Source organism: Anser cygnoides, chromosome 4, assembly GCF_040182565.1.
Source record: "Anser cygnoides isolate HZ-2024a breed goose chromosome 4, Taihu_goose_T2T_genome, whole genome shotgun sequence".
In the NCBI taxonomy this organism is placed as follows: Eukaryota; Metazoa; Chordata; class Aves; order Anseriformes; family Anatidae; genus Anser; species Anser cygnoides.
This window is the reverse complement of record NC_089876.1, coordinates 40,473,504-40,495,367: the sequence shown is the minus strand read 5'-3', so window position 1 is coordinate 40,495,367 and position 21,864 is coordinate 40,473,504. Positions and strand designations below refer to the sequence as shown.

Here is a 21,864-nt window from a genome sequence, read left to right as displayed (position 1 = left end):
AAGTAAAGCCTATTTAGGTCCTGTGGACCTTTAGGTCTGCTAGAAATGTGTGACTTAGGGTCAAGTTACAGTGCAAAATAAAAAACAGGTCTGATTATTCATACATCTCTTGGAAACAATCATAAACTTTGTACAGTAAAGCTGCAAATGGGGTAATCTGGAGATGCTAGATACTGGCACTCAATGGATATATGGAAATAGTTTATCAAAGAACTGTCTGAGAAGTCACAGGGGATGACTTACATCTTAAGTTTCAAGTCTACGATCCATTTCTTTTTTTAAAGATACATTTTTAAAAATTTAGAACTCTGTTTCCTTGCATTTTGTATCATTTCAGGAGCTCTGTTTTCCTCCTCTTGTGTTCGTTTCTTGGGTAGGAGTACTTGGTGATTGCTATAAAAGAAATGTGTGTCGCTCAGCAGAGACACTGTGTCTAATATTTAGTGTTGTAATCTCAAAAGTACTTTGTGGATTTAGCTGTCGTCTTTAATATCTGCTGAGTTGCACTGTTTTTCTTTGGGAATACTAGGAATCCTGTCCATTCCATGTGAAATGAATTAGGATCCTGCTTTAATGTCGGATGTCTCTTTAGCTGCTAGTCCAAGTTTCAGATGAATCAATTCTGCTCTTCAAAGAAAGGTGTTTCGTAAAAGACATTGGCTTAACAAGTTAGGACTTGAGCCATGGTGTAAATGAATCCTTCACTCTGGTGAGATTTGGCTAACCAGCCCGAGTTGGTACATGGTGCGACTGCAGCCAAGTTCAAATTTCTATTAAAATAAAAAAAATTGCATTGCAAATGTAGCAATTACCCTTAAGCTCTCAAGGGCTGTTGACAGATCCATTTCTGCTTAGGACTTCAGCTGGAAGGGTTTGGCTAGAATAAGATGTTATGGAGAATGGTGTTACTCTGTGCAATTGGTACCTTTCTAGGTCTTAAGTTTTAGCCAAGAGAGTATTTATGCTAATTTACTTTTCAGGAAACCCTGCTGGAAAGGGTACTGAAAACATTTGCGAAGTTAATAAAATCTCCTGCCCTTCCCAGCACACTTACATCACAGTTGGACCCTTCAAAGTCAGTTGGTCATAGAAGACCCCTTTTATGAACTGTAACCAATTATAAACCAAACCAGTGAAGTCAAGCTCCAGGAAGACAGCAAGTAATTAGACACAGCAGAAGCCCTTTTCTTCTCTTGCGAGGAGATAGAAAGTGAGAAGGGTTTTAAATGCAGACTGAGGCCCGATTCTTCTCTCTATTATCCCGGTGTCGTGCTGTTGTATCTCTGCAGATGTCAAACCAACGCATCAAAATGGAGAAGGGAGCCCTTCAACTTGCACCCCAGCAGTAGCAACCATGGTGCGTGCAGTGGCGTAAATGAGAGCGCGGCTTAATAGCTAGTCTTTCCTTTCTCATTTCTCCCCTGGAAAATCACAATTAAAAGAAGATAAAGAGAACTCGCGTAATTTAATAGTGTCTGCACCGCAAGCCCACAAACAGCAATTCCAGTCTGGAACATAAGGCTGGGCCTTATTGGGAGGCAGTGAAGGGAGAGAAGTGGGGATCTGCTGAGGAGAATGCTTGCTACAATAAAAAAAGTAATCGCAGTTTGTTGCTAAAACAAGTCATCGCCGAGACCTGTATTAGCATTTACAAATATACGGACCCAAGATGTGCTGTGATGACCCCATACCTTTTGCCTCTACATTCGTGGCTTTGATTCTGTCCTGGGAAGTGGCCTCCGCTCAAGTTTTTCGTCTTCCTTTTACTCCATTTCTTGTAACTCCATTTCTGATGGGTGAGATTGCAGTTTTTTCACACAGTGACATGGTGAGAACCATTTGATCCTTTCAGTGTAATGGTCTGTCTTACAGGTTGCTTTTCACATGAAAATGGTGTATGGGAGGGAAGCAAGTTTATGTCAGATCATACTGCTCTACTGCCCAGGGTTCAGGATTGCCATAGTTCACTGAAAGACCACCTGGGAATGTGTAGAGATGTAGGCTGGGCTCTGGTGTACACAGCATTTATTAAAACAAGCCTGTACATCTCCTGGTCTTGTACGGGAGTCCTGGGAATCTTAAATTACTAGCTCTCTTGATGCTTTCTGTACTGTGTGTGGCTATTTTTTTTCCAGTATCAGGATATTTGGGTAAATCTGCACTTGCGATTTCTTCGCCAAGCTTTGGCCCTATGGACTCTGCAATGGATGATTAGATTTTAGGAGTGCCAAAATCTGGAAACAGTTCATTTGGAAAATTGCTTAACAGATTGCAAATGGTGAATAAATTATTGCACAGGGGAACCTTTCAGAAGGAACTTGAAACTCCTGTGGTGGTACATTTCTGACTAAAGAAATATAGAATATACAGGCTTGTGCTCATGAAAACCAGATCCTTTCCTGGAAGCCACGTGAAAGAACTGGGACTTTCCCTCTCTTCTTCTTTTTATTTATTTGTTGTTATTTTATTTTATTTCAATATAACACAAATTCTCTTTCACAATTACTACAGCACAGTAAAGATGTGGTTTATCACACCTAACTTTTCCAGCAATTACTGGATTTGTTTAGATGCTCTTATGTTTTCTGACTGTGTCTCATTGATGCAGCTTTTTTCCAGGAATAAGCTTTTGTAAAATCTGGATTTAAAGTGGATGCAAGGAAATGATTTTGTCATGGCCTCTAAACAACAAAGGATGTGGTGACAATGTATTTTATACTTGTGAATTCAGCTGAATCTGTAGGGCATATTTTGATTGTGTGTTTGTTGTTTCATAGAAAGATCAGTCTGCAGTGGTCACAGCTCTTAGCACTTACTGTTTGTTATTATAAAACTTGTCATTAAGCTGGGATATGAGCTGTAGACTTCTGGGAATGTTCCTCAACTGATTTATTTACGTTGTTCTTCTTATCCCCAGGTTCTCACTCTTGATTTCTTATTTTTTTTTCTTTTTTTCATTCCTTCGTACTCAGCCTTCTCTGTTAGTTTCTCTCAGAAATATGTGTGGGAGGTGGTGCAGTGCCACAGCAGATTATCAGAAGATCTATGATTCTACAACACATGAGGTCAAATCCAAAACCCAGTAGATATCCTGATTAACTGAACCCTGTGCCCTTGCTCCGGGGCTCTTTACAGACTCTAGAAGGAGGAAATTTGCTTCCAAGCCATAGAGGAGAGCTTGGCAGTACATGGCAATGCATTTCAGCCCCATACAGTCACAGGCGGGACTGGCTGTATTCCTAATGCTGCATTTCTCTGTGATGGTAGATGCCTTGGAGACTTGTGTTCTGGGAAGCACAATGCAGATGTGTCCTTCATTTAAGCTGTCTTGATCCTTCCTTACAATTGCTTTGTATATAGGGCTGAAAGGGAAGATTTGGCTTAGAATAGTAGCTAGGGGTGGGTAAATCTTAATGCGTAGAGATTCAGTTCAGTTTTAATTACCATTTAGAAGCTAACTTCATTGTCTAAATCTCGTCTGATTTTATAAAGACTTTTGATGATATTGTCAGTATTTTCTTGGTTCAGTTTTCCTCAGAATTCTTTCGTTTTGATACTGATTTTCTTTAAAGTACCACAGGAGCAGCCTACTTGAATATCATCTTAGTGGTAATGCACAAGCCAGTTCCTAGGCATTGTGTGGGTTTGGCACTAGCATCTGCACCAGAACTTCTACTCAGAAAAATACTCTGAGAATGATTTTTCTTGATTTGGAAATAAGTTGAGATTTCACTCTGAGATGAAATGCAAAAGGAAAACGCTGCCCTGCAGTAACCAGTGACCAGTTCAATGCAGGTTCAAGTCCAGGGTCAGTTTTATGCAAAAAAAATATGGCAGTCTCCCATGTGTGAGCATAATGCTATGTTTTTTAAGCTGTTGGCCATCCTGAGGTCTGTCTTGGTCGGGCAAGAATTCTGTCTTGGCTCCAAGATTTTTTTCCCTAAGAAATGTCATATTGAAATGGTCAGGTTTCCTTTCAAAAGCTTTAGCTTCAATGAATGAAAATCTTCAAGTGAAAATTACCTTTTTCTCGAATTTTCTCACTCCCTCTAGTCCAGAAGTGTTTGCTGGCTGTGTGGTAGTTGTGAATTCACATTGTGTCAGAAACACAACTTATCAATATGCTAACACCATATGTTGCATTTGATTCATAGGACACACAAGTGAAAAGGTGAAATCTACATACTTTGAGGCAATTTGATAGAGAATAGAACTCAGGTATGTTTTTTCCTGATTTGGACAGAAGCCCAGGAGGATATATAAAATACAAGAAAATCGATACAGTGATCCTCTAAGGAAAGGAGGTTGTCTTCAATGCTAATGGCATTACAGTTCTTACCCCGGTGCACCCACTGCCTGTGGTTCATAGAAGACATTTTGATAGCGGTTTCCTGCTGCAGGTTGGGAACTGCCTCTTAAATTGGGTGGATAGGAAAAGCATGATTAAAGCTCTCACTTAGAAGTTTTACATAAGGCTTGCACCTGTCTCTCCATGCCTTCAGATGATTCAAGGACCAAGTGTAAATCTGAACTGAAGCGTCAGTGAGAAGCGAACCATGCTGCATTGCTCACCCCCGAAATCCTCAAACCGGCCTTTCATTTCTGTTGAAATCTGTCACTGAAAGCAGTGCTTAATAAGCAGCACTCGGGCGGGCTCTGTGCTAGTGTGCTGCAGCCCTCTGAAGGCCTGATCCCGCCGGGAGACAAAAGGAGGTGCAACCGGAGCGCTCGTGTCACGACGCCCCCCCCGTGCTGCTGCTTCAGGCATGAGTTAGGATCTTTTTTTTTTTTTTTTTTTTTTTAATGAATACAGCCTGCTGACGAGTTTGGGCTTGTTTCGTTGTTGTTTTGTTTTCTCCTGGTTGTTGTTGCTATTACTGTAAGTGGGGGTTAGTGCTCATCAGTGATGAGAATGCTCACTTGTGGAAATGTGTGTTTTTTCGCCCTTGGTTTTGAATTGCTCTTTTATTTTAGAGGAAATAAAGCTGGGATTGAAGTTAGAAGCGAGTACGGCAGCCAGGTTTTGATAACAGTTAGAATGGACAAATATAGTTTGTTTGTAAGTTTGACAGAAAATGTCATTTCAGTCATTCAAATGGTATGGTGAAAATAGCCTAAAATCGATATTTTTGGCTAGACTTTATTTATTTATCTATTTATTTATTTATTTATTAAAGCTGGAGTAAATGCTGATTTATTCAACAGCTTGGTGGTTGAAGCATTCGATTAAAATTTCTGTTCCGGGAGGAACATACCCAGGTCAGGCTCGAAGCTTAGCCAAACTGGCTGTGAATTACCTGGCAGCTGAACTACAACTTTTTGCATGGCTATGTTATCAACACCCAGTTCTGCAGCATTTCTTGAGTTGGTAACCGCGTTTCTTCTAGCAATACGGCACTTGTGTTCTGGGCTGTCTGCTCTGGTCCTTGCCATTGCCTTCTCTGTCATTAAGAAGAGCATCCTACAAACTGATTCCTTCCACCTTCATCACATGAGACCATTGGCTTCAGGTAGAACCAATATCACATCTACCCAGATTTGATCCTGCAGTACAGCATGATCTTGTGTACCTGGATTAACTACAGTGGTTGGCACCACAGTTGCTAAGGCATGCAAGATGTGCAACAAGCGACGCTGCCCTGCTTTATTTATTTATTCAGTTTAGAGCTTCTTTTCAGCTTTGTACAGGCATACTAATGTCAAGGATTCCCCTGAGAAATGAGGACTAGAAGTGAAGAGGATCATTAAATTCTGACCCAGCTGTGTTTCTTTGAGAAAAAATGAGAAAATAATGGATTTTTGTGTTGGATTTCAAAACACCTTGTCATTTGAGACAAATACAATAGTCCTTTTGCTCTGTGCTTGCAGTCTCTGCTGGCACACCAGAATTCCCACTTCTTTCTCTCCTTTCCCCCACCTGATTGAGTGACCTTCACAGCAGAGTTTGTCAGTTGTGGCAACCTTAGCATCTCTTCAAAATCTTAATATAGCTAGCTGAAAGGATCTGACAATGATGCAGCAGCTCTGAGGGAGCACAGGTATAGTGTCCTTCAAACTGCAACATGTGGCCTTGGAGTTAAAGGACCAAATACTGGTTTCAGACCTGAATCCCTTCTTGGTGTAGAATATCACCTCAGATATTGAGGTGCAGATATCACCTCAGCTGAGCAATGGTATCAAGAGACTTGAGTAGCACTTGAAACATCTGGGTTCTGAGCCCCATTGGGCTCAGCTTGAAAGGAAAATAAAAGTAGGCAGCTCAAATTGGCCATGCTTCTTGTATGGGAGGCCTGGGAGCCACAACCTCTTTGCATCCGCAAAGGATTTCTCCTTCAGAAAGGTTTCTCACTTCTTTGTTATAAGCATGGTAATTTACTTTGTTGATATGGTTTTGTTTAGATGTGTTATTTTTACTGGTAGTTTCTAATTATGGTATTTTGGGCTCACCAAAAAATGCACTCACCATCATTAGTGGCTGCTTCTTATGTTATTTGTTTCACGTTCGAGGGTAGCAACCAGATTGTGAAATAATGATCTACCTTGTGTATTTCAGAAACATACCCCTCGCAATATGCATTTCAATGATTATCGTCACAGTTGGCTATGTGTTAACAAACGTGGCTTATTTCACTACAATCAGTGCTGGGGAATTGCTGCTTTCAAAAGCTGTAGCAGTGGTAAGTTACAGAAGAGAAATTCAAAGCTATATATCCCTGCTGTATCCCAATTACGTTTGTTGATATATTTTTATTTCCAAGGGAAGGAAGGAAAAAAAAGAAATTGGGAGGGAGGGTGGGGACGATGAGGGACATTTCCAGTCATGTATGGCTCCTCTTTTACACAACAAATTAGCAACCAGGTAAACTTTGTCTGATTTTTGATCCCATTGATTTGATGAATGGGATTGTATTTAAGGCCATAGCATTTGTAATGAAATGTTAGACCATATTTATTTAATTGATGTAACAAAGTCCATAGGACTTAAATTTTATAGCTAAGTACATACTTGAAAAATTCGTTTCTAAATCAGGGGCTGAGCTCCTGGGAAACAGAAAATACAGATACTTGTGAAAGTGGGAGGTCTAGGCTATTTTTTGTAGCAGGAAACAGTAGTGCTGTCTCTGTACAATGTGTGTCCCAGGTGCTTAGGAAGGGGGGTGCTGTCAATACTGGAGTTTATTTGGGAAGGAGTTACAAGGCCACCTGGATTGCAAATGCTGTTGTGATTGGTCTTGCTGAATTGCTGTAATGACACTGATTTTTATATATACAATAACTGACTTGCAGCAAGGAAATAAAAAATTTCCATTTAACTTTCCAGTAGTGACACTGCCTGTGACTTTTTCAATTGGCATGCCATTTAAAAATGACCAATTCTGTAGCTCTTGGGAGTTTTAGGAGCAAAACACTTACGCACAATTTTCTGAAGATTTGCAATCTCTTGTGGTGCCCTCAAACTATGAAGTGTGACTGGATGGAATATAGTCTTGGGTGGCATCAGCTAAGTAAAATGAAGGCTACAGAAGAAAATATAAGGTATGCAGATCAGATTTTGGTCTGTTCAGACTGGGTCTTCTTTTTGGAGGCATAATGATCTGAAATGACATTAATAAAAGACTAGTTCCACCTCAATAGCTTTGCCTCAACTGGAGGCCTACCAGATACAGTCAGAAGTAAGAGTGAGAGACCTTATCGGCACTAGTCCTGGTGCCACAAAAGGAAAGGTAACAAATGCACAGCACAAGTTTCAATGAGGGATGCAGAAAAGGCTATAAATAAAAGTTACAGTACTTATTAATAAATTTGTTAATGAATTAATTAATAAATTGAATGAACTAATAAACTAATTAATAAATTTGTTAAAGTAAAATTGCTCTCATGTTTTATGAGGGAAAAATCACTGTATGTTTCTCTCTCCTCTAACAGACCTTTGCTGAACGATTAATGGGAAACTTTTCTTTAGCTGTACCAGTGTTTGTTGCTCTCTCCTGCTTTGGATCTATGAATGGTGGCATTTTTGCAGTCTCCAGGTGAGCATATGCTGGTATTACTGGGGGTGAAAGGCATGGGATATACATTGAAAGTAAGGAAGCAAGGGAAAGGGAGAAAAGGACTCACTCCTTTAGCAGGAAATCAAAAATGACTGATATTTATCAGGTATGGGATATTTTTTTCTTTTCACTTTCTTCCTATTGAGTTTAGTATCTTTGTTAAAAACCCTTTGAACGGTTTGGAAATGGATCCCTCTGAGTGTAGCACTTAATTAATGGCTGCTTTGTTTCATGTGAAGGAGGTAAATTGGAGGGAAAATATTAACTACTTCTAAAGACTGATCATAGTGTAAGGTAAGAGGGGGGACACATCCAGAGATGACTTTGATTTCTGCATATGGGCTTCTCCTGCTACACTTTGCATTCAAAATACCTCAAACAAGCCTAAGAAGTGCTGCTTTGTTGTGTGACTTTCATGAGCCGCTTTGCCTAGTCACAGTAATGAGCACATTTAAAGTCTGTCCACATTTATTTCCCACCAGGATGTTCTTCGTTGCATCCCGCGAGGGTCACCTTCCGGAAATTCTCTCCATGATTCATGTCCGCAAGCACACTCCTCTGCCAGCTGTCATTGTTTTGGTAAATCATACAAACAAATGTTCCTGCACAAGAATTCATATTACAGGCTTGCTCTGGAGGATTCGAACAGAATTTGGGCACTGCTTGAGTCTCATTTATTAATGTATATGTAGGCTTTGGGCAGGGCAGAGGACAGTAAAGAGAGGAAAGAGATTTGGGAGTTGTTCTTATTCTATCATCTCCTCCTCACTATCTTGTCGGTAGCACTTCACTGCTTATCATTGCAACCTAATTCATGTCTTATTGCCCTTTATTTCTAAGAACCTGCTAGTGATGAGCTAGTTTGCCTTTCAGAGAAACAAATTCCACTTATACAAACAAACAAACAAAAAAGGGCTTCATTTAACTGGAAGTGCAGCTAAACGCTGGCATCTGGGAGCACCCTAAAGGCTCATTATACCACCTTACAGTGAAAAACGCAAACAATTATGCACTAGGATAATGGGAGGGGAACCCTCAGCAGTGCAGTGTAATGGTGATTAAAAAATGAGAGAGCGTGTGCCTGGGCAACAGTCTGTGAATTGTCTGAGGAAAAGCACCAGCATTATAGTCGAAATCCTATTACTGACTCCTAACGTAGAGGCAGAGCTAAATGTTGGTCATGTCTTTGCATTGCAGGCTAATTTGTATAGTAAAATGTTAGGACAAAATGTCAAAATACAGACCTCACACCAGTTTGCATAGTGCCAGTAGATTTCCACTTAACTTGCAGACTTCATAACTGTGGGTGTTCAGCCCCTCTGTTGGGACCAATGACTGTAATGTATCTGGACAGACCTCTGCATTGGGGAGACTTCTAACCACAGTAGAAGATGTGTGTGCATATATGAATGTACACTAATAAGATCAGTTGCTTGTACTGGAATTTAAATAATCTTTAATTTTTTTTGCTAGAGATGCCTGTGAGCTCACTTGTGAAGTGCCAGCTGAAGTGTTGAATTTTATACATGCCCATACAACTGTAGCATCCAAGTTTTGAAAATTAGACAACGTATTTATTGTGAAAAGTTTTAATAGAATTCACTTTACTTTAACATTTACTTTGCATTTTATTTCTTTGGACTGAAGTATTTGTAACTTTTGGGTAAATTGCACTGACTTTTCTGTGAAATGAAATGTACTAAATATGTATATATATATATTTTTTTTTCTGAAAAATGTCTTCTGCTCTTGCATCTGGTCACCAGTGCATTGATTTCCTTTTAAAAAAAAGTCATATTCTCATATGAAGATGGCTTTCATTCAGAGATTTTTATTTTTCTCTTTCCTCAGTGCAAGTAGAGTAGTAGTGGGATATATTCTGCATCAGTAGTCCACATTTTAGAATTTTCTGATTTTATTTCTCTTGCCAAGGTCTCTACACACTGTTCAAAAGGAAAAAGATCTTGAGGAGAAACTGAGAAAATGAGCATGTTCGGTGTTTGAGGCTTGCTAAAAATAAATAAATAAAAATTAGGAATTGAGAAATTTGCTTATTACATATTTCCCGATATTTGACAGATGTGTGTGTAACAACTCCAAGAAACCAGGCAGTCTTGTTGTAACCCTATTTTGTTTCTTTTATCCTTTTGACCTTCACTGGCCATGGCTCTTTTTTGCGTTATCATTCTTATAACTGAGATTTAAAACCTGTGGGCGCTGAGTCTGTATAGAAGAATTCTTGCTCAATGTAATTCAGTGGTAAAATTTCCTTTGACCTTTGCAGAGAAGAAGCTTGCTTAATATCTGTGTGTAAAGAACCAAGCTCTTTCTAAGTCATTAGAGGTTGGAAGCCAGAGACCCATATTTGAAGTATTGATCCTTCTGGTTCAAATCCATACAGCCTTCGTTGCTTAAAAAAGATAAATAAAATTTAAAAAGGAAAGAAAAAGAGCCTGTGACTCCAGATAACTCATACAACTTAGTTTTCTTTATGTAAGGATTTAGCCCATCATAATAGGGCAGCTGCTAGTGATTTCACCTGTTGCCTCATTGTAAACCTGGAGAGGCTGGCACTGCTAGGACCTCCTGTTTTTCTGAACAATAGAACTATAGGGAAGTTGATGGGTGCCTTCATCCCCAGATGCAAGGCTGTGTCATTGCAGGCATAGGGTGTCTCATATGGGAAGTGTGGACTACCCTGCATAGTTGTCCCAAGCTACAAATATTCTGTTTTTGTCCAGAGATTACACTGAAGCAGGTCCGTGTAGCCCATACTAATCATCTAAGCCACCCTCTATGCGTAAATTTTGAGTTCCTTACAGAGACCTTGTATCTCAGGACACCTGTTTAATGAGGAAATGCATTTCTTCTACTGTTGTCTCTCCTTCTTGCTGTTCAGTAGCCTCCTGAGTGACAGCTAAACGCTTCTCTGCTTAGAAATGTTTGCATTTCTGATGTGCAGTGAGTCTGCACCCTGCAAGCCTAACAGGCATGCTGCAGATACGAGATGGTGTCGGTGCGGTGCACCCAGCTGGCACATGGTGTATAGCTAACCCCTACCACCTCCTCTTTGCTGAGTTCACCCATTGCAGACTGTGGGAATATAAGATTTTTTCCTCTTCCACAAGACACCTTGAATCCTGGTGATATGAAACTGCCTTCGTATGACTTGATGCAACCAAAATTTAGCTGCTTTTGTCATTTACATCAATGATGAGAGAGCAGCAGTGTGCTGGGCAGGTCCCATGAGAACAAGGCAGGGTGCACAAGTGTTTTGGTGACGCAGTGGGCTCTGTGCCTGTGCATTTGCCTGGGTCACGGGGGACAGATATGTATTGATCACATGTGGTCAGCCAAGACACATACATATTGATCAAATGTGGTCTTAGGGGACAGTTAAATATTGATCACACATCTGACTGCATGAGAATGGGAGTCTCAAAGTCTGTGGCCCTCACGTGTCTCTGGCTAAGGCTGTGTTGCTCTTCCCCATGGAAAGATTTGGCATCACTGCTGTAAAATAATCAAGATCAATCCATTAAAAGCCTCTTACGCTCTGAATTTCTTTTGCAGCACCCTCTCACAATGATAATGTTATTCAACGGGGATCTCTACAGCCTCCTGAATTTCCTCAGTTTTGCCAGGTGGCTTTTTATTGGACTGGTAGTTGCTGGGTTGATTTATCTCAGATATAAACGTCCTGATATGCCTCGTCCTTTCAAGGTAACCTCCGCTCTCTGCTGTTTTACATGAATTCTTTTCCCTCGTATCTCAAGTGTAGTCAGACAGCAAAGGAGCATTTTCTAATGTAAAAAGCTAACCTCTTTTGAGAAAAACAAGAATTAATAGAAAATAGTATTTTATATTGAAGAGTCCCCTTGTGTTTTCCCACAAGTTCTCCAGTGCCACCCTGGCCGAGTTGTCTTTGGAAAGACAATTCTTGCGAATTCCCTGGTGGCTGTGGGGAAGCAACTGAGGTTGCTGTGCAGAAAGGAAGGTGTTTGCTCAGTTTTACCTGTCTGTCGTGTTGAGGCAGTGTGAGTCAAGCTAAGGTCTTTATACTCTGCCAAGCTGTGTGAAAATACATCTAGTCCTGTGTAGTCACACAAGCTTCAAACCGCAAATATTGGGTATGTGTCAACCTGACTTTCAGCTAGTCCTCAATTTAATCTTTATTTTGATAAAAGCTTGAATAATTTTGCCGACAGAAGTCAAGACAGGCATAAACATATAATATAAACATTTATTTCATTGTCTATCCAATACAGAATATTCCATTGTGATGTACAAATAAGTTGGTAGTGGATCTATTGTGATATATGGGTCCCACAGTTGAGATGCAGACACAGTTACTGTGAAACCAGAAAGAAAATGATAGTAGTCTGGCATGTTGAACAATAGCTGCTTCAGCCTTGGTTCTGCCAATGATCTTGTTTCTTGTAAGTAGCATCTTACAAAGTAAGTTGTCCCATTGTGTGTACGGAAAGGTAATGTCTATCGTGAAAAGAAAATGGAGGATTCTAGCCCTTTTGATGTATTTCCAAGAAGCCTATTTTATGAAGAACTAAGACAGTGCACTGTTGCATTCTTGTAGGCATATCAGCAAATAAGGTCAACAGCACAACCCGTTTTGCTTTGATTAAAAAAAAATGCTTTGACAGTGCACAACAGGAGCAGTAGTGTTTCAAGGCATGAAAAGAAGAGAATAATCTCCAGGGAATTCTCCAGTTCTCCATTACACCAAACATCTCACTAGCTACACATATAGGCATTTCCCTCAGAAAGGTGCTAACATAATGATTGCAGTGGCATTCTTGAAAATTGAGAGAATTAATTTGATATTGTTATTTTTTGGTACTTTCAACAGCGACACTGATAATGCTATCAGTCATACTGTCAGAAAGTGCTTTTTCAGTAGCTATCAGTTGCATAATGCTATCAAATATCTTTATCACCAGTCAAATGGGTGTTTAATTTGCTCTCTTCCTGCCAGATTTTGATTTTTACCTTAGGAAGAAAATCAATACATTCTTAATAGTTTTAAAAGGGGACTTGAGCTCCTTGTTGTGTTTCAAAATGTTTTCTAATAGGTAATTATCAAAGAGGAAATCTTTACTGCAGTTGGTGCTGCTTACTTATCTACTGGAGGATTAGAGAAAGGACTTTTGCAATGTAACATATTTACAGCCCTTACATTTTAAAGGATGTAAAACACTGTAGTGTTTTAGTGTGTAATTAAAAGACTTCTGTGGTGCTTACTGCATAGTACTCAGCTTAGTTTGGTTCCTGCAGTCACTGGCATTTTGTGTGCCTGTTCTGGATACCTGTATTTCTCCAGGGCTACCCTGTACTGCTGGGTTGTATCCAGTTTGCATTTCATGGAACACTGAATGCCATTGTCATTCAGCAGCAAGGTCAATGCAAAGTAATGGTTCTTTGTGTGGTTGTATTTCAGGTGCCTCTATTTATTCCAGCATTGTTTTCCTTCACCTGCCTTTTCATGGTTGCACTGTCACTTTACTCCGACCCAGTCAATACAGGGATTGGATTTGCAATAACCCTGACTGGAGTTCCTGCCTACTACCTCTTTATTGTATGGGACAAGAAGCCAAAGTGGTTCAGAAAGCTCCTAGGTAAGTCACTGTGGGGCTCCCCTCCTCCATCCTGACTCCGGGAATTTCTCAGGGCTCCCAGTGTTGTGAAATCCTTTTTATCGATCCCCTTGGCTGCTCTGCTCGGGGCATGACAACGCAAGTTTCTTTCTGGTGCATGCTATAGCGCTGGTCTGCCACTTAAAATCAGTGTCAGCTAACTAAACAGAGATGTTTACAGCAAGCCTATTCTTCAGCTAAAGAGATTTGACTTCAAATACCTGGATGCCTCTCCCCTCGATCCCTTCTTCCCTCCCACCCCGTCTGATTCCTTTTAAATCACTGATCTCCTTCCCCTCTGTAACACTCAAGAAAGTATTTCACTCCTAAGAGAATTGGTTTGGAAATTTAAATGTCACTATTGTGATGAGAGACTAGGATGGACAGAATGGGCCCTGGCGGTACCACATGTGTGTAGACCACTGAGGAATATGTAGAATGGGACAGGCTTGGTCACGTTTGATGGGGATGTACTGTCCTTAGTGATGAGTTCCAACAAACCGATGGCAAAATATATCATACCTGATGCACCTCTGTGGAAATCATTTCAGTGCTTTGTGAAAAACAACTTCCAAGTGATTTGGCTGTGGTATTTCACACCTGGAATACACTGAGAATCATTTTTATGCCATTTCTTGAAGTTTATAAAAGCATTTGTGAAAGTTCTGATGTGTTGGAGTAGGGTTACTTGGAGCATTTCAATTAGAAAGAAAGCATTGTAGTTTATTGTAGCACCCCCATTCTTCTTTTCTTTTTTTTGTTACTCAACATGCTAAGAGGTTACCAAAATGCAGGTAATTTTTAAAGAATGTAATAACAGAGGCAAAATATTCGAGGAGTAGCAAATAGTCTGTTAAACAAAACTGAAAGAAAATCTCTGCTGCAAAACAAAAATTCAACCCCTGAAAATTTTCAACTAAAAATAGCTTATTATATATATATACTAAGTGTACATGCTGTTATATAGTATAGGTTCTGAATTGAAAATGTGTATTGTCTTTTGTGCTGCAGTATTAGGGGATGATTTAAAATGAGATTCTCACAATAAAAGAATATTTGAATATTTATGAATATATTATACGCTAACCTGTTATATGTGTTTATATATATATATATAAATATAAGGTATATGTATTTATATCCTGCTTGTTGTAAGATCTGTGAGTTTCTCTGTCAATTCATGCTGGGAAGTCCGTAGACAATAGGGCAGAACATTTTTACAGAAAAAGATGTTAGTTTAAGGCTAGGAAATTCTAGTCTATTTATTTTTATATCCATAAAGTTGTAAATTGCATGAAATATCCTGGGAATGGGTAGAAATTTCCAGCGCAAATGAAAAGAGACATGTCAAAAAGACATTCTATTAAATTGTTGTTATTTATCTGTTTGTAATTTCTCAGACAAATTGACATTTAGGGTCTAGGAAATTCTCCTTATCAAACCCAGGAGATTTTTAGCATTTTCTGCGGTGTCTCAGAGGTTTTGGAATACAGTTACTTGAGTCTGTGGCCACAGGATGCCAGTGTTGAACCACATTACTTAGGTGAGAGGAAAAATGTTCTCTTTAAGGTAGACTGGGTATATGTGAAGCTCACTCTGCCAGCTGTGACAACGAAGGTAAATCTAGCTTTTCAGATAGCACAAAATTCTCCTCCTGGAAAGAAGGCCTGGTGCCTGTGTAATGTGCATGGACACAGAGTGCTGGCTCACGGGGGAAGGCAGCGGATGCCTGTCGGTGGGTGAAACAGCTTGTTCGCTCTGCAGTTATTATTCCCAAAATAACAACAGTAATGACAGAAAAGCGATGTTGACAGTTTTGGGGTGGAGTGGAGATTTACTTGATAAATAAAAAAAATATATTTTTTTTTCCTCAGAGTGAGCAATAAACATTCTGCATGGGTCATTATTAAACTGACATTATTTCTGGAGAGTTAAGGGTGCTCCGCTGTATAGTCTGAGAGCATTTTTCAAAGGCACTGAATGAGGCTGAATTCACTTAAGGTACCTCTGTGAGATACGGGAAGGAAAAGTCATGGGGCAGCTGCAAGCCTGTTATTCCAGCCTTGAAACAATATGCATTAGATGAGTTTAGGCATGGAAGAGTAATTCCAGACATGGTGTGAACAGACAACATGAAAAAATGGCATTGTAATTTACCAAAGGTAGATTTTTGCCAGACTGACTGGGTAACTTTCTTTGTGAAGAATTTTTCTAGACAGATTGAAAATGCGATAGATCCAAAGTACTTAGACTTCAGCAGAGCATTTTTTGTAGTGCCGCAGGGGAGGAGGTCAGAGCAGGTTAGTCTGAAGGCAGCGTCCTGCCGGCTAGGCTATGCCCAGGCTGCCCGTGGCGCGGTTCCCTCTCTGCCCATTTGCAGAGTCGCCTTGTCAGGGTGCACCTGACTTGTTCAGCTACCCCAGCACGATTTGGAAACGGTTCAAAACCACATGGGTACAGATCAGCCCTGCTAAGACTTGTCTGGGTATGAAGGATAGGTTTTGTAAGGATCAGAGGAGCGGGATGTTGAGCAGCTGGAAGGAGTGGTGGGCTCAAAGACCCAACCTGAAGATAAGTACACTCATGAAGGGGATTTCGGGCTGGTTGCAGTATTAGAGCTCCCCAGGAAATCCTCTCCAAGGCTGAACATCTTTGTTCTTTGGATAAGCACATTTTGACTGTCCTTAATGGTATTTACTTTGCCCATTCTCCTTAACAAATTACTATATTGAACAAAAGATTACTTCTCAGTTTGTGAGGTTAATAGGGTCTGGGTGGTATTTTGCAGTGAGAATAACATTTTGTTCTTTTCCAAAGGAATTTTGCTGTAGTGCCAAATGTGCTGGGACAAATCATTTTCAGCTAGTGCAGGCTTCATTTGACCTCTGCTTGCTTGCTTTTTGTAGAACTAATGTGAAAATGAAAAAAGTCAAGTCCAGCAAACCCTTCAAGGCAGATGAGTGTGTAAAAGGGTGGAGCACCAGCACCAGGACTCTTCCATTTGGACTTCTCAGTTGAAAACCTAGCCTTAGATTCATGGTTTAAAAATCTTTATTTCTTTACAGTGGATTGAATTTGGGAGAATTTGGAATTGAATTTTATTCTTTATTGAGTTTGTGATGTTGCGATCCACAGAAAGTTTTCCCAGCATTATGCTGCCGCAGATTTTATGTGCAGTCTTATATGTGTGCAGTAAATTACTGCTTTCTTTCCCAAGCTTTATGTGGTGCTTATAGAGCTACTGGATCAGGCTTTTTCTTTTGTAAAGGTTGTCCCCTGGGCCTTATTTACAGTGAATTCTACTCTTCAAAGGGAAAATTAGGGTTGAAAGTAGAAACAAATGGTGTCTTTACTCTCATGATATGTTAAGTTGACTCATTACAAACGGGAAGGTGCTCCTCAAAGCACACAATATAGAGGTACTGACTGACAACAGATAGAAATGGTTTTTTTGGAAAAAAGTACTCCTTACACTGTCTTATCCTGTGTATACCGCAACCAGAAAAAAACAGCCAAACAAGCAAGCCAGCCCCCCAAACTTGTCTGATTGCTGTTCTGTTTGCTTTGCTCGTGTTTCATCGCAGTGCAGAGCAGAACTACTGCGTGGAGATGGGAGAGTGGCAGCTGCCTCCTGCCGCGGCGAGGGCAAGGTCTTGCTGCAGGGGGCTCGGCCCTGTTAGTTGGACAGGATATTAAAATCGCAGCCGGCTCTTGAGATGCCTGGGCTCTCCCTTTGCTGCCGTGCCCTTTTTCCAAGAACTGTTACACCATAGCTCAGCTTGAGAGAAAATCTCTTTTTCTTCTTATTCCTTTGCTCGTCTTCAAACCTGGGAGGGGTGGGACAGCCGGGCGAGCCCCTGCTGGCTTTCTGCTGCTGACTTTCCTCCTGCCCTTCACCCCAGCTCTGCTCAGCCCAGATCTGAAGTCCCCGCTGCGGGCAGGGGAGGGAGATGGGAGGAAAATGCAGTCCCTGTTGACTCTCAGCCTCTCTGACCCCATCAGTTTGTAGTCTAAGGGCAGCCTGGCTTTGCACTGAACTGGTGACCTCCAGAGAGACGAGCAGGAGATGGTAGAGGCTGTTAGACAGGAGAGTAGGGAAGTAGTTCTGGTTCATGTCTTCTGAGAGTTGCACTGTTTTACCTTCCTCACTCTGTGCTAGTGTAGATGCTGACACGTAGTGCTAGACAAGGAAAACCATAACTTTCTCTTACAATAATTCCTGCTATGAAGAAAGGCTGAGAGAGATGGGGATGTTCAGCCTGAGGAAGAGAAGGCTCTGGGGTGACCTTATGGCAGCTTTTCAATACTTAAAGGGGGTTTATAAAATGGATGGAGAGCAACTTTTTGCTTGGGCAGATAATGATAGGAAAAGGGAGAATGGTTTTATAACAAAATAGGGGATATTTAGATTAGATATTAGGAGGAAATTCTTCACTCAGAGGGTGGTGAGGCACTGGCACAGGCTGCCCAGAGAGGCTGTGGATGCCCCATCCCTGGAGGTGTTCAAGGTAAGGCTGGATGAGGCCCTGAGCAACCTGGTCCAGTGATTAGCATCCCTGCCAAGGGTTGGAACTAGGTGGGCTTTAAGGTCCCTTCCAATCCAAACCGTTCTGTGATTCTATGAAAATAGGTTACTTAGAAGAAAAAAAAAAAAGAAGTGACAAGCAAAAGGAGAGGTAAAAGAATGCTCTTTTACTATTCAATATGTAAATTAACTGTGCCATTTATGAATTGGTTCTCTAAAAAGAAAACCATCAAAAACACAAAGTGGAAATACATGTCCAAAGTGACAAAGAGCATAAAGTTGCTTCCTGTGTGTGACAGCCTTAGACCTGTGAAGCATTGTAATCATTTTCTCTTTTCTTTTTTTTCCTTTTTTTTTTTGGTAGGCAGATCTTGGCACAGCAGAATTGACTTGTTCGAAGCCTTTCAGAGTTGTATTTCAACATTATGACTTTGTTAAAACTAAGCAGTTGTGGAGAGTAGTCGTGCTTTAAGATGTTTTTAAAATACATGCATACGTTTATTGAACAAGTTTATACTTTTATACCCTTCCACTATTACTGTATATACATATCCTTGGATCAGAGGCAAAGAAAACAGTTAAAAAGACAAAAAATTAAGTCAGACATTTAAATGATACATGCGCCAGATATATATAACTTGTGAACAGTATGTGGAAGCAGGTTGTGTATCAGCTAAGATAATTTTCCTGGCTGCTTCTCCCCTTCTCCTGCCACCCCAAAATCTCCCATGTGTATGTTTTTATCTTTGCAGATAATGTAACTGAAACATTGCAAATCCTCTTGGAAGTCGTCCCGTCAGAGGAGGACCAGAAATCATGATCTTAATCTACCTGAAAATGCAGCTTTTGGCTTGGTGTTTCATTTCAACCTGAGGAAGAGGGTAGGGAGATTTCTTCCCCTTCCTAATGTTCTGCAAACTGGAGGAACAAGTCACAGCTGAGATGGATACTGAGCGAGTCAGTTACCAGCACTGTATTTTATGACGTTGCAATTTTTTTTTATATGGTCAGTTTATATGTAGAGAGCAAGAACTTATGCTATGAGGGAACCCATCTCTTTCCTATTTCTTTTGTTAGTGTCATATTTTAACAAAACAGGTTCTTCAAACTAAGGTTTTTGTTGCATTGCCACTGAAAACATGTTTAAGCATTGTTTAAGTAACAGTCAGGTGTACTGTGAAGAATGTATCCTACTTGCTGTCCCAAGGAACCTACCTCTCACCCAGAAAGGTTGAGATAAAGCTGCTGAGTATCACTTAACAAAGTTCTTCCAGTCACTCTGTCTGACCCTATTTTATTTTTGTCTTGCTGGGAGCACCAGCACATTGAGGCAGAAATACAGTGGTTTCTACCGCCTTTGTGGTGGCAAGTTCAAGGTTACTTCATTCCAGAGTTGTTATAGCATAAAAGAGCATCTTCTGAGGATTAGTATTTCTACCAGTGAGACTGACAGATTTTAGCCTGGAGGCAGTAATTTCATATGTGTTAAAGTTTCTACCAGTCTGGAAATTATGACTATTTTTACCGATGTTTCTTTGTGTACATATGTACAGGAAATACAGCAACTGAGTAATCACCTTCAAATCGGTCAGGTATTTGAATGCGACCTCCATTGCTGTATGAATATTTTCTATCTGGAAGTATATGGACCTGCAGTTATCAGTCAGGCATACACAATTTTAAAGTTTTATATGATTGTTTATGGGCAGCAGATGAATAATGGTCACTGGTTTTATAATCAGTGGGAATTTTGTATAGACACAGCAATAAATGCAATACTGTTTTACAAATAAGGTATAAGGCAAGCTACAACAGATTTGTTGATTTGAGTAGGGTACACACCTAATCTGTGGGTTTTTTATTCAAGCACACTCCAATTAACTGGGCTTTGAAGCACCAAGGAACAGGTGCTCTGACATCTTTCTGGTTTTATCTCAGCTGAAACAGAGAAAAGCTATCAAAACTGATAAAATCAAACTAAATTGAAATTTCACCTGCAGAATGATGTTTGAGCTGAGAGTTGGCTCAAATATGAGCTGAAGTTTTACCCTTTTTTAAAAGTAGTTTTAGATAAGGAGTTTTTTTAACGCATAGAAATTCAGTTTTATGTTAATCAAAGACTACTCAACCTTAAGACTAAGGTTTGTTATCACTATGTTAAGAATATAATGCTTAAATATTGAATGCACTACTTTTTGAGCTGTTTGCTATTAGCAAGTCATATGTTTCATGAAAACATACATGAAACTGAGCAGCATTAGACTTCCTAAACTGGGAGGAAAGCACAACTAATAGCCAGACCACTACAGTAAAGGGAGACTGTGTGTTGTATATATGTTGTATATTTACAGAACATCTACCATTTTAAGGGTGTACAGTAAAATATCTTAAAATTCTTAAATGGTTTCTTTCTTGTATTCCTATGGTGGAATTTCCTAGAAGCAGGGAAATGGGAATAATCGATTATTTGGAAGAGTGGTAATTTAAGACTTTGCAAACTATTTTTACTTTAAATGTTTTCTGTTTATGGTAACTTAAAGTGTTATTTGAAACATCTCTTAGGCAAATGTTTTGAGCTAGATTTTTCTGTTGACAGTGCATGTATTTAATTAGTATTTACACATGGGTCAGAAGCGTGCTTCTGAGGCCATCTCCTGCCAATCCAAGTTCCCCATGCTTTGGCCTGCGTCATTGTGGAGCATCTCCAGCACACAAACTGCATTTCTCTCTGATGAAACAAATGGCATGACGCCCTCCAGGAGCATGCCTAACGCGCTCCTCACTACCCGATGTGGAACGCGTGGGATCTCACCAGAGTGAAACCTCCTCAACACTGGTGCTCTGAACAGCAGGTCTTCAGCACCACCTGGTCGATTCCACCTATTCACTCCTATTGTGCCATATTACTTGAAAATTTAGACATAGCCAGTGTTAACGTGTAGAAATAAATGGGCTCTGTAAGTATAACTGAATGTTACTTTTCTTTTTCTTTGCTTTTTTAGCCATCATGGGCTTTAAAGTTTAGAAATGTTTCTGAAGTCTGACTGTATTTTACTAAGTTTGTGTTCATGTAAGGGGTTAATTTGTCCCAAGGGAGATCCTATGACTCATTGATTGTGAAGTTGTATATTTTAGGAAAAAAAACAAAACAAAACTGCAAAATAAAAAACTAATTTTTTGAAAACGCACATGGATTCTAATTTGTTTCAGTTTCTTTAGCACATACAATCACAATACAAAATACAAAATCAGATTTCCATTGTGTTATAAAAGTCAGTATTAAGGACTTTTATTACTCCTGGAAGCAATGCACATCATCACAAAAGGAGTGAAAATAGGTAACAAATGTTTTTTAAAGGCATTGAGTTATTTTTTAAGGCTTTTCAAAGTATTGTCTTCACTGTCATAAAGGAAATTATTCTAGAATAATGGATAAATTTTATATATTTTTTTCTTATTAGGGCTTGAGGTGATGATACCAATGAGGCTGCTTCTGCGAAGGATTTTAATGATCCTTAAATATGTTTGTTTGTTTGTTTGTTTGCTTTTCTTGCCCACCACATGTCTTTTAATCAACTGGACTCTGTCAGTCCATTGATTTCCTTGTTTTCAGGTGGGTGCTGCTGTTTTTCTGTGA

The 21,864-nt window shown here is 39.9% G+C and overlaps 1 protein-coding gene across 1 annotated transcript in view; it reads left to right on the top strand.

The window, feature by feature from the left end:
- The window catches only part of SLC7A11 (solute carrier family 7 member 11), a 64,717-nt gene extending 43,302 nt beyond the window's left edge, over positions 1 to 21,415 (top strand). Inside the window, exons 7-12 of the mRNA XM_013189191.3 lie at positions 6,554 to 6,677; positions 7,927 to 8,030; positions 8,534 to 8,630; positions 11,625 to 11,774; positions 13,507 to 13,684; positions 18,980 to 21,415. Coding sequence (XP_013044645.2) covers positions 6,554 to 6,677; positions 7,927 to 8,030; positions 8,534 to 8,630; positions 11,625 to 11,774; positions 13,507 to 13,684; positions 18,980 to 19,047 — 721 coding nt within the window. The 3' untranslated portion in view covers positions 19,048 to 21,415. The remainder of the gene's footprint in view (positions 1 to 6,553; positions 6,678 to 7,926; positions 8,031 to 8,533; positions 8,631 to 11,624; positions 11,775 to 13,506; positions 13,685 to 18,979) is intronic.
- Positions 21,416 to 21,864: the final 449 nt, after the last annotated feature.